Source organism: Colius striatus, chromosome 21 (assembly GCF_028858725.1).
Source record: "Colius striatus isolate bColStr4 chromosome 21, bColStr4.1.hap1, whole genome shotgun sequence".
NCBI lineage: Eukaryota > Metazoa > Chordata > Aves > Coliiformes > Coliidae > Colius > Colius striatus.
Genome location: NC_084779.1, coordinates 6800824 through 6814030, shown reverse-complemented (window position 1 = coordinate 6814030; position 13207 = coordinate 6800824). Strand labels below are relative to the sequence as shown.

Genomic DNA, 13207 nt, shown 5'->3' with positions numbered 1-13207 from the left:
TGTGCAAGTCTCATTAATTTAAACTCTCTTAATCCCTCTTAAATTTTATGTAATTTGTACCCTCAGCTACAAATACATCTCTCTAGATGTAACCTAACCATAAGACAGAAACTAAGATTCTGTTCTGTTATAGATGCTAAAATTGCTTTAGAATTTATTAGACACTGGAATGTGATCACACAATTACAGAATCCTAAAGGTTGGAAGGGATTTTTGAAAGATCATCCAGTCCAACCCCCCTGCCAGAGCAGGACCACCTAGAGTAGGTCACACAGGAACTCATTCAGGTGGGTTTTGAATGTCTCCAGAGAAGGAGAATGTGTATTCAAGATGCTATCCCTGTTAAGAAATTATGTTTTAAATAAAATGTTAAAATTCAGGTTAGTCAATTAAGGTTCCAGCTCCATTCATAATGTGTGTTTTCATTGCTCTCTGCAGTTTGAGACAAGTTTTGATGCTGGGGTGCAAGTTTCATGCTAACTGCTACTAATGAAATGTAACATTTAATAAGGAAACCTTTAAATTACAAAACAGATTAAAAAATACAAGAAAATACAATATTGCAAGAGACAATCAAAAGGTTTCACATGCACACCCACATTTGTCTCCAATGGCTTGTGGCAGCCTGCCCCTAGGACAAGTATAATGTAGATTATCAGATAACACATCGTGTCATCTGCTGCAGCCAACTAACTGGTAGCTCTGGTGCACGATTACTTTCAAAGGAAACAAAGGAGAAGGATTTCTTACCTCCAGGCCTGTACACAACATCATCCTCTGTGATAAAGGACGTTATTTCGCCGTTGTCCGTCCTCTCATATCGCGACTTCTTCTTGGGTGGTTTCTTTTTGCTTTTCTTCGTGGACTCCTCCGTGGTGGCGCTGTTGTTGTCATTGTCCTCATCTTCACTGTGGTCGCTTTCCGCGTAGTTCTTGGCACCTCCCTCCAACGTACAGCTCCGGCGCGGACGCGAGTTCTCGCTCTCCCTCACCTTGTCTCTCTTGTCTCGCTCCTTATCCCGGTCTCTATCCCTGTCCTTCTCTTTGTCTTTGTCTTTTTCTTTGTCTGCTGTCATGATTCGCCACGTGCCTTCTTCTGTCCTCTCACGGCTGGGCCTCCGTGAAAGGTAGACAGTGAGCCTGGGCTTCAGTCTTCTGAATTTCTCACTCAAATCCAGGAAAAATTCAACCACTCCGACAACCCCAGCGTTTTAAAAAGGTTCTTGAAAGGGTGGAGGGAAGAAAGAGAGAAAAAGTCCATGTTAGTATTCAAAGTTCTTACACTTCTTGAAAGTTAAACAACAATGAAAACCCCACATGCTAAAGCAACTCAAAAGAAAACACAAGACAGTAAAATGCAGGTGGTCTTCTGAAGCATTTGCAGAAATGATAGTTTAGGAAGCCTGTGAAATGTTTGAGGCTACCTCCAGCCCCAAAAACATTTACAAGTCTACAGAAAATATAATCTTGCTCACTACAGAAATGCAACAACTTCTTGGGTGGAAAGTGCTCGCTGACAACACATCATCTGTACTTGAAGCTGAATGGGAAGCATGCAAGTGGAAAACCTCAAACATTTCAGAAGGGACGACTGCAATAAAGGAAGGGTTTCCAACTTTTTTTGCTCAAAGCAAATGATTGTTTTGTTTTACATCCCAACACAACTAGCAACCCAGGCCTTACAAAGCTGGTACAGAGTAAAGAATGCCATCTGCCACCTCTGGGGCAATCTGTTACCAAGTCTTCCCCCCATTCTGCTTTTCCAAAAATAGAGCTGACCTGTAATCCAGGGATTACAGGAATTAATTAATTGAAACCAAACCAAGCCACAGTATTTACAGACACACTAACAAAATCTGCTTCACTATCTACCAAATCCACAACCTTTCATGCTTGCTTCACCAATACCAGAACACAGAGTTGGATTTTGTAACTTAACACCTTCAGACATTCAGATTTCTGCCAGGGGAAGAGGAAGGGAGACAGAACACTATCTTTTCACCTCCTTGATCATTTCATCACCACAGTTAACATCAACTGCACCACTTTTTCTTTCAAAGCAAGTTTAGATTTAATAAAATGGGCTTGCTGTTACAAGAACAGTCACAAACTCAGACCTATGGGCCACAATTCTCAAACCACAAGGAAGTGCACAGAACAGTTCCCATTTTAATCCCAACAGTTCCTATTTTAATCCCCACGGGCAGTTAAGCAGCATACAGCTGCTCACTAACTCCCCTACAGTATCCTGCAAGTGGGGTCTGGATTAACTCACCATCAGACATGATTACCTTACCTCAGCCAAATAAAAGATGAAGAACCTTGGCCCTACATAATCATATACTTTATTCTTTTGACTCTAAATTGAATGTTTCCTTAAAATGTCCTTTCTAATGGTCAAATCGAGGTAATGGGTACAAGCTGGAACATAGGAGGTTCCAAAGAACACAAGGGAAAATTTCTTCCCTGTTGAGGTGAGGGAGCACTGGAAGGGGCTGCCCAGATGAGCTGTGGCGTTTCCCTCTCTGGGGACATTCAAACCCACCTGGATGAGTGCCTGTGTGACCTGCTCTAGGTGGTCCTACTCTGGCAGGGGGGGGTTACACTGGATGAGCTTTCCAGGTCCCTTCCAGCCCTTGACATTCTGTGAAAGGTTGTGTGACATAACGTTTGAGTAACAGCCAGCAGCACATTAGAACTGCTGGTGCCTTCTCTGAAAAGGCTGTCATGAATTTGCTCCAATAGAAGTGTTTGAAAATACCTTTTAATATTGCTCAGTAGCACCAGTCTGAACAGTAACAGCTACTACTGAATAGGAGCTATAACATACCATTCTTTACTGCAAATTATCATGAAAGAAGGATAGTTCAAGAAGGGTACATCCAACATAAAAAGATAAGTCATCTTTTTTCCTTAGTTCACCAATTCAGGCTGAATTTACCCACACCCAATTGATAAGTTTTCAGGAAGCTACTATTTGGTACAACTCGAAATTAGTCCACTGTGTAGAATGCTATAGCATGAAAGTCAGGGACCTAAGAAGATTGAATGTTCATGCATTAAGCTTCTGAAACCACATTAGGGAAGGAAAAAGTCTATTTTGATTTTTAAGAAGTCAGCTGAGAAGTCAGTTATCCTGTGTATTTCAAATTTCTTCACTCTTACATGAACCTCAGACTACAATATTCTTCTCCCTGTTGACTACTACTTCCAGCAATGGAAATTGCAAAAGAGAGACAAATTGCTTTTGCTGATACAATTCAGGCTGTGGCTTGAATCTCTCAGGCATTTCCTGAATGAACCCATCATCCAGGTAGGAAATGATTCTATTTTCTTTCCTCCCTATAGCAGCTGCCATCATTCTGATAACACACAAGGGGAATCCAACAAAACTCCAGTAGAGACGACTACAATGAACCTGTCAATTGCCAGAGAAGTTGCACATAATAGCAAGAGCAGTGGTCCACAGGGACTCAATAAGCAATGTTTAAAATTCCTAGAGGCTAGGAAATTCCCTAGTAGCAAGCCTGAGGATTTTTTCAATTGTTATTGATACAAAACTTGCTTCAGAGAACAATTCTATTCATTTTGAATAAAAACTAATTTGGGGGAATTATTACTTTTTAAGTAGAGTCTCATGCCATCAGACATTAAAGGTCCTTGTTAGTTTAAACTGTTTACAAGTCAAATATAAGCCAAAAAATTGCTTCAGTTACTCACTGAAGTCTTCTATTCTCTGCTTTCTAATAGGCCAAATTAGGATTCTGCTAAGAGACAGGAACCTTAATTTAGGAGTCTGGGTCAGACATGATGAAGGCAAGTTGGCAATGCATCCCAAGTGAAGAGAAGTCTGACAGCAGGTGCTCCAAGTTGTAACACAGCCCCTACACCATTCTGCTACTTACTATGATATCCCAAGTATGTTAAGTGCTTGCAAACACTATTTTTATACAGAAAAAAACATTGACCATTGCATAACACTTTGGTCAGAACAGTTAAAATTCTGACAACTTCAGACAAGTCGCAACTCCTCAAGTTCAAGAGGAACACTTGAGTGCAAATGGAAAGCACTGCAGTTACAATCCCTGCATTCCTGAAATGCTCTCTTGTGTTTTCCACCAATTAGATAGGCAACTTGAGAGCAGCATCACTCCTCAAAGTGATACACAAAGGTCCTGGCCACCTTTTTGGACACAGGATCTACTTGCATCCTATTACTAGTCCTTCTCTAGGCAAAACTAAAAGTATCCAGATTAGATTTGACTCTTACACTAAACCTTTCTCAGTTCCACTCCCTAAGAACGAGATCAATGTCATAATGAATATTATTAGATTGCAATTTTTCAGAAGCCATCTTGTTGCCAAGCTATGTTCTGAAAAAAATCAAGCAGCCACATTTAAACCTTCAAATTTCATTTTAGAAAAACTGGTGTGGAAGTTCATCACTATTATCTTGAACTGACCTTTACCACACATTCACTTGGCTGAGGGTTTTTTTTTCCAGCATTTTAAGTCTAGTTAAATTAAAGTTGGAATTAAAAGCCTTCAGAGTCTCCCATGCAAGTCAGAAGTGGAGGATACTGAGCCCATGAGAAATGAGTTCTAGTCAGACCTGGGCACTGTGAGTTAAGATGGCCAAACAGCAGTAATCCATTATACACAACTCTACAACTATATGATCTACACGCCTGGAAATCATCATCAGTGCAAAAGGCCATCTCTTCACATATTAAGTATTTAAACCTTTTCACTAGCATTAAAGAGTCAAGTTTTGAAGATAATGTGAAAGCAAGTCCACCAGAAACACTGAGACTGAAACAGGAAGGCATCTAGGTACATAGAGTAACTAAAAACACAGAGAAGAGCTCCTTTTTCTTATTTAAGCCAGACAGATAAATCTTTTAACAAGATTTGTTTGGTCATGTGTTACTAGTCTTAATAAACACAACAGGACCATTCTTCTGTAAGCTTTTAGTCTCATACTGCAAGATAAAAGGCCACTGTTTTCAACAAATGCCAGATTAAAGCAAGTATGTGCTGCAACTGCTCGAGTTCCTTCCACTGAGTTTTTCCAATATTGATACCAAGGAAGAATTTCAACTTTTAGTGTAAATTAAAGGTAACTCCCTCCCAAAACCACACACACCCCATACCACAAACCCCATAATGATTCCCCCATGTACTCATAAGGTTTTAATATCTGCTTTAAGAGAACTTTTAAGATCCTTTTTGAAAAATAAGCCTAAGACGACACATTATAGTTCCAATACACACATGCCTGCTTCAAACACACCGAAGTGTAGCTTCTATACAGCTTACACTTGAAAAATCCCACCTTCTCTGATACAACTCATTAACTGCATGGGCTCAGTCTCCCTAGGGAGGCACACAGAAGTTTAACCTTTCAGTTTCGGAGAAGACTAATACCTGTTAACAACTTTCTCCCACGTTCAGGAGTTACAGGAGTTTCTAACAAAACCCTTGTTATCAATGAGAACACATCGCGTCAATTGAAGTTACATTTTAATGCCCAGTAGGGGAAAAAAATACAACTCACTAACACAGTCTCAAACAACTCTCCCAAACTGATGTTACTGAAATACAAATGGCTAACATCTAATAACCCCATGCAGCAATACCTGTTGCAGAACCTCAAGATGTCTTAAAGGCCTTGGGCATTTGTAAAGTTTGAGATCTCTGAATGAAAGCAAATATGAGGGGCTTTAATTACTTCAGGAATCCTTCTTTAAGTTTCTGCAGGCTTCAGAAGATAATTGGCAGCCAAAGTTCTCACACATATACATAAGCACGCAAACATTTTCCTACAGCATTCACACACTGGTCATTTTAAAAGTTGATTTTCTTCCTCTGTTTTCATGGACCTTATGACTCTACTTCGAGGACTGTGTCCATCTAGCTGCTGCCTTACCAACTTTATAGCTAAGTGGGTGTTTAAGGGGTCCATTGTGCATTCTTGAAGGTTCATGTGACTAGTCTGTAGCCCTGCTGGAAGCAAGTTTGCTCAAAGTCTTTTAAAAAGCTCTGAGAGATCTCTCCAATGAATTATATATCTCTTACCAGTTGTCTTCCTTATCTCCTTCACTGGCATTTTCAGTTCCTAACACAAATATAGCGCTGGAACACTTCAGCCAGTAATGGTCATTATGAGTTACACATTTACAGTCCGTAGCTCTTGTAAGCTCTCCAAGTGCATGCAATTAAAAGCGTGTTTGTTCACTTCAAACTGCTCTCTACTAATCATCCCCAATTGGATCAAGAAGCTAGTGTGCAGAGAAGGAAACAAACAGGCACTGACTTCATCCACATCTCTCACAGCTGAGCAGTAATCATCACATGAATAAAGGCAGACAATTCAAGGTGTTTCTTACAACACATCATGACTTGTTTTTCCCCTGCTGTTTACCCAACTTGACCTCAGAAAAGAAAAACAAGAGAACTCACATTTATGAGCCATGCCTTACACCAACCATGCTCACAGCTGTCAGTTTGCAAATCACAGTCTGTATAATGCTGCGTATCAGCACTCTCCCACTGCACATTCCAACCTCACACTCACATGCTCCAACTTGGGATATTATGGCATCACTCTGAAAGCCCAGGTCGAGAGTCTGTTTGACAGACGAGCTATGCAGAATGACAGCTTCGACAAGACCCTAAGTCCCTCTCTTGAACACAAAGCTATTGCTATAAAACTTAAAGCAATAGGACAAAAAAAAGCAATGCAAGATTCCACAGAGAAACAAAATGACTTCTGCATTTGCTAAAACACAACAACAGGCTATTTTGCATGTCTTCAGTTACATTTTCAAAGGAAGAACATCTTCATTTTACTCCAGAACATTTCAAGCATCCCTTACATCTTTCCTTAGAAACCAGCTAGGTTTACCTGGCAATTGTGAGGATTTTTAAAGATTGCAGTGGTAAGGGTGTAAGGGACATTTCATTTTGTTCATGTTATTTTAATTGGCATAGGAAAGGTGCAACAACTACTATCTACCTGCAAGAAGTCACCAATTCAACAAGTACTAAGAAGAAAATTTTACACTTTGGCCACAGAATAGATGCATTTTGGTATGAGGCTGTTGGTTTGGTCATCACCTGAAGAATTCAGCACTTAACATGCCACAATACATACAACAAAGACAGACCCTTCCAAATCCTACACACTATACACCACTCTCACACACCAAGCGCTGAGTGGCTACACAGCCACTTCAAAGCCAGCAAGCAACCAAGATACAGAAGTATGACTGTAGTCCAAAAATGCAGATCCCATCACACTGTACTGATCCACACTATTAAACCACGATGCTTAGAACTCCTCTAGTCATTTCAAAAGGTGCTTTCATGGCCTCTATAGTCATAACATACAGGAACAAACAATGATGCACAGAGAGTAAACACCAAGCTATGTATTTTTCTCAAGCCATTCAGGCTAATGCAAATAATTACTACAATATAGGTCCAAGTAATGTCAAGTAGTCATCCCATAACACCATTTTTAAACTAACAGGACTTTCTAAAATGTCCATATAATGCAACATAGCTCCCTCACTTTAAAAGGCTGTTAAGGGAGAAAAGGCACAAGAGACCTGTAAAGAGCTGCCATTGTAATGAGAACTATTATCTAGGGAATTGCATTTGGAGCCAAGAAAACATCTGCACTATACAGTTGCTTAACAACATCTTAAACAGGAAAAAAGTTAAACAATAACTTATGATATGCAGCGGATTTGAGCAGATTCTACTTATATGAGGTACAATTACTTTGCTTTCCTTCCAGCAACCTAGACAAAACTAGATTTGCAAGGTAACTATTCAGCCAACAAGACACAGATAAACTATAAGTGTGATTACAATGGAAAACCTAGAACAAAGGCAGTGACAATCATCCCATCATCACCACCAGAGTAGCCATGAGACTAGCCATATACCAAATAAAGTAATCACACATTGTCCCAAGAAATCATCAAGTACTGTAAAAAAAATCCATTTGCTAACAGAGGTTTCGGAAAAAGACGACAGACTTTCAGAAGCAAAAAGGGTAAACCTTGAAAGCACGCATATGGATTTCTTGACAGGCAAGTCTGTAGCAAAAAAGTCTCTAGTATATTTAAAGTAAAGTATAAACATTCCCAAATGCTGTAAATTCACACCAGGGTAACATCAACAAAGGAATCCAAGTATAAAGATAAATTCCCAGTACATAATAGCAATCAATCTAAGGTAACACAAAAGCATACTCCCATGAAACAGAATCATAAGTCCCTTTTACAACAGTTCTAGTTTTAAGGAATGTATGACTATCAAAGACATCAGTACATGAGATACACCTTCCTCTGAAGTCACTTTAAGACAGAAATGAGTTTTGCATAATACTGAACACATTAATTGGTGTGTGTTTATTAGAATTAGACCATTGCTGCTTTACAAACAACTGTAAACATAACTACATCTGGAACTCACCCACTTACTACTGATTTAATTTCCATTCTACATTTTATTTTGCTATCTCCATCCCTGGAACATGTCTACAAACCCCTACCAAACTGCTATTTTCTCTAGCTACACAGTTATGCTTTGCTCCATTGTCTATTTCATTTTTAAATGGCTGAACACTCAGCTGCCCGGCTCACCAACCTCTCATCTTGTAGAAAGCCTCCAAAATAGCTTCATTTAAATCACTCAAAAACTACATCAGGTTATTCTCTGAAAAGCTCTTTGAGCAGCAAAGGCAAAAACTCTGCCTTCAGACACATTAACTGTTTTATTTAACTCCATACAACTGTCTGTGTATTTGAACTACTCAAAATGGAAGAATTACTGCAGGGTAAGCTCCTAAGAGAGCTGAATGACCAGACAATTCCCTTGAAAAGCAACTATAATTAAAGAAATTGCTCTCTAAAAGAAAGCAGCATCCTGAGAGTTGCGGAGACCATCTACAAGACTGACTAAAGGTACGCCTCTGAAGTGCTCTGTAGAATTCCATGATAGTTAAAACAGAAATTCTCCCCTCTTTCAGTCCCACAATAACACAGGAAAAAATAGTACAATGCTGTCAGAACAAGCAGTAGGTATTAACAGGATACTTCCTTGCTGTCCACTGTTTTAAAATACACACACATCAAGACAGGTGAGATTTCTGTCTAGAGAAACTGTCTTCCAATTTCAAACATTGGTCTCGTTCTGAGCAGCAACTTGCTTTGGTTAATCACAGAGAGAATGTCAGGATTTACTTTCCTACAAAGCCTCTCTTCTGAGTACAGCAGCACTGTTGTAATAATGAGATAAAGTGTATTTATTCATGTGTGAAACACAGGCTTGATCTGTCTCATGTTATAGACTGTCTACAACAACTGGTCAGCATACTCTTCATAATTTCCTAATACTTTACAATTGAAGTACAATTGTAAAGTACAATTGAATCACACCTCAATCTATTGCATTTACAGAAGACAGTAATAAGTACTTAATATTTAAAGTAGTAAAAACTTACTACTGCAAGTATGAATTTTGGTCTTTACTCGAGTGACATGAGTAGGTTCTGTTTTGAATGATGTTCCTGCTGCATCATAAAGCAAATAAGCACAATACCCTATGCAAGAAAGAATAAGCACAAGCACAGAAAGTTGAAACACGGAGGTTTACTGTTTAAACATAAATGTGTCTGCAGTAAATCTACACAACAGCTCATTATCCTTCCCTGCTTTTGCTGAAGATATCAAAACACGTACACAGGTACATCACAGAACTATTAGCTAATATTCGAAGCCCCCGACTTTACCTTCCTACCTCTTCAAACAGTAAGGTCCTAAATCATAACATAAAATCACACAAATCCCCCAGATTTGTTTTTGTTGACAAACAGGAAGGAAAACTACAAGTTACCTTAACACATAGCATGAATGCTATAAATAAGATGTGATAAAGTTGTACTTGTAAAAGCAAACCTTTGAAGATTCTTGTCTACAAAGTTGCTATCATTTACTGCACAAGAGCATTCAACTAAACAAGCAGGGGTTTAGAAGGATGTCATGTCACTGACTTCTTTCCTGAAACACTAACCTAATCAGGAGCTGTCTTAAGAGCTGCTCTCAAAATACTGCAGAAGAAAATTTGCCAAGTGCCAGTTACCCAAGCAACTGGAACCTAATTAAACCTATCCAACACTTCGGGGATTAGCCTGTTTTCTCCTAGAGTCCTGCAGCTTCTCTCATGAGATAACATATACAGCTATGGGGTGATTTATTACTTGCTGACTAGATCTTAACATACACTGAATTATGACCTGGCCTGTGAATTATAATGAACTTTGGGATAAGTGACACTTCAGAACAACTATGTAACTCTTCTTTATTCAGACTACGAATGTTAGACTATGTCTAGCATTTTAGTATCAAAGCGGCATTGATAGGGTCAAGAAAAAAAACAAAGATAAATTCCTAGATATATTTATCAAGATCTCAGCCCAAAATGAAGAACTTCTTATGATTTTTCACTAGTGCTGTGTATATTATCTCTTTGTCTGTTGCTCCCTAGGCAGGTGTAACTTAATTCACACAGCTTGGAGTTTAAAAAAGCACCCTCAGAGTCATAGTCTTTTTGAAGATGAAAATAAAACCAAACAAAAATGCTCCAAAAAGCAACCACCCCTCCAAACAAAGGAAAAACCACAGGATGAGTTCTAAGAAAAAAAATCCCTGTTTAATTCTAGACAGAATGGACAAAACCCAGCACACAAGTACTGTTTTCCCTACATAGTATGCTTCAAAACAAAAATAAATTCAGTCATATGTACAATCTAAGACTGTCAATCAGGAAAGGTCTCAAAAACGTCCTGAAGTAAGAGAACATCCATGAAAACCTAAACACACCAGTTTAGTTTAAAGTCATGGCATTGTACTAGTATTGGAGAGGTTGTTCACATGATTTTACCAAAGCTCATGGATTTGCACATGCAGAGGTGCTGTAACACCTATAATTTATCTTCCATAACAATCCTCTATACTCAAAATGAGCCGAGAGTTGAGTACTGAGCAGCGATTTTGTGATGCCTCTGAAATCCCAAGCCACTCTCACATCAGCATAACAGAACTTAGTTACATTTCCCTTTGGCATTTCAGATACCACAGTATGTCCTCAGAACAGCACCCAGATAAAAGCACAGATTCCATCAAACTTTATGCCAAAATATAACTTTATAGAGCAGCATTTGTTAAAAAATGTCAAGCTCTGAAGTTCAGCACGTACATCTTCACCTTCACTCCAACTCATATTACCAACTCCATGCTTTAAAAATCCACAGGAACTGATTTTACCAACTAGATGGAGTCGGCACATCTTTCTAGGGCAAACTGTAGACAATTATTCGCTCAATTACTGATGCTGACCCTCAAATACTTGCAGAGAGAAGTATGACACAGGTTATCACTTCTACCTGTCCACTCTCATTACCCAAACTGCTTCCTGTACTCAGGCCATGATGCTAAATTTCAGTAAACCAGCCTCACAGCAGCTAAAATATCCTTCCAGTAAACAGGGGACTTCTAAAGGAAGCAGAGGTAAAATAAGCCTAAGGTCAGCCCTTCCTAGTTGAGATTTAGAGAGGATCACTGTACTTCTTTACATTAACAATATTTAAGTCACAAATTGTATCAATTAAAGAGATAGTTGTCATTTGTGTACAAAGTCAAGTTAGGCTAAAGCTTTTTAAAAACTACTTCAGGATCTTAAAAATCCATATTGGTCATCACATTCTGATGTACTGGAGCACTTCATCACACGCTGCTCAAGTTAAAAATACAGCACTGTGACTGCTTCTTTCCAAACACCATCTTTTTTTACATAAGGGCTTCACAAAAATATCTTCCAACAGATGAAGTTGCTACAGCTCTGCTCACTTGCAACTACTACATCCATTCATGAAAGAATTATTTCCATTTAGACAAGAAGGTACTTGAAATTCCCTTAGCAACACTGGCATGTACTATTGTAAAGAGAATAGATCCAAGGTGAAATATTATCAAGAACTGGAAAACCTCACAGAAAACCTATACAAACAGATGGCATAATTTGGGTTTTTTAAATGCTACTTAGCATTTACAGCTGGAAGTAGCAAATATCTAACATGCTTTGAATATGCAAATTGTAAGATCAACACAAAAGAGGACAATGCAATTTCTTTTAAAGACAGGCAGTCATAATGTTGAAACAGACTGCAACCAATTTTCATACACTATTCATAATTACTTTATTACACTGTGAAAGGGTAATCAGTTTCCAAATGATCTAACAACCTTGGGCTGCTCTTTTATACCATCCTAACTCTTCTCTACCACTCTTTAACTACAAGCACAGGCCAGGACTCCAATTTCAAACCAAATTCCCATAGTCAAACATTAAACATGCAGGTTAGATGTCATCTTCCTCATATCCTCTAATACAAACCAGCACACAGGACCACCTAAGAGCATTCAATTAGTATGCAGGAACTGCTACTTAAAAATCCATTCCCAGTTCTAATTGCAAAGGAACAGCTTTATTATCAAAAAGGTGAGATCTGATTTTTGGCTTGTTAGGTTTCAATAGGAAACAACAACAAATACAGTACATTTTCGCTGCTTGGAAGAGTAAATTCTACAGGGTTTTGTTACCATTTAAAACTTAAAAAATAAAGTATCCAGCCTTAAGTGCTTGAATTATACTGAGTCCTATGTTATGGCTTAGTACCTGCTGAGGCCACTTTTAGTCATAAGTCACTGACTACATCCAAGAAACTTAATAAAATGAAAATATAAAGAACACTCTAAAGTTCCCAGGTCCAACTTGTGTTCCGGTTCAAGTACTTTCTACTTGCTGCTGGGTTTCTACTGTTTCCAAGGAACAGTGGGGACAGGGGAAAAGGGGGAGTGCCACTGGCAACAACAGCAAGGCTGTGAACTTCCCACAGACAGAGGAAGCAAACATATCTGTCCTGTTTTAGGTAAATATGTTTATTTTGTAGACTGATTAGATTAACAGGCTGAAAACTCCCCAGCAAATAAAGAACCTGAAGGTAAGCCACTTAGAAATTTTGGAACTTTTTACTGACATCATTTTACTAGCTAGATGAGCAAGAACAGACAGCAAAGAGAGGGTTTAAAATACCCAGCATAATGGCAAAACTCTCTGCACTTGCTCCAGTAACG

General features: G+C 38.8%; 1 protein-coding gene across 4 annotated transcripts in view; it reads right to left on the bottom strand.

Annotated features, from left to right (window-relative positions):
* Nucleotides 1-13207, bottom strand: part of RERE (arginine-glutamic acid dipeptide repeats) — a 202080-nt gene that overhangs the window by 142549 nt on the left and 46324 nt on the right. For all 4 annotated transcript variants that reach the window (XM_062012752.1, XM_062012756.1, XM_062012754.1 and 1 more), the window contains exon 2: nt 751-1221. In XM_062012752.1, coding sequence (XP_061868736.1) covers nt 751-1075 — 325 coding nt within the window. In that variant the 5' untranslated portion in view covers nt 1076-1221. The remainder of the gene's footprint in view (nt 1-750; nt 1222-13207) is intronic.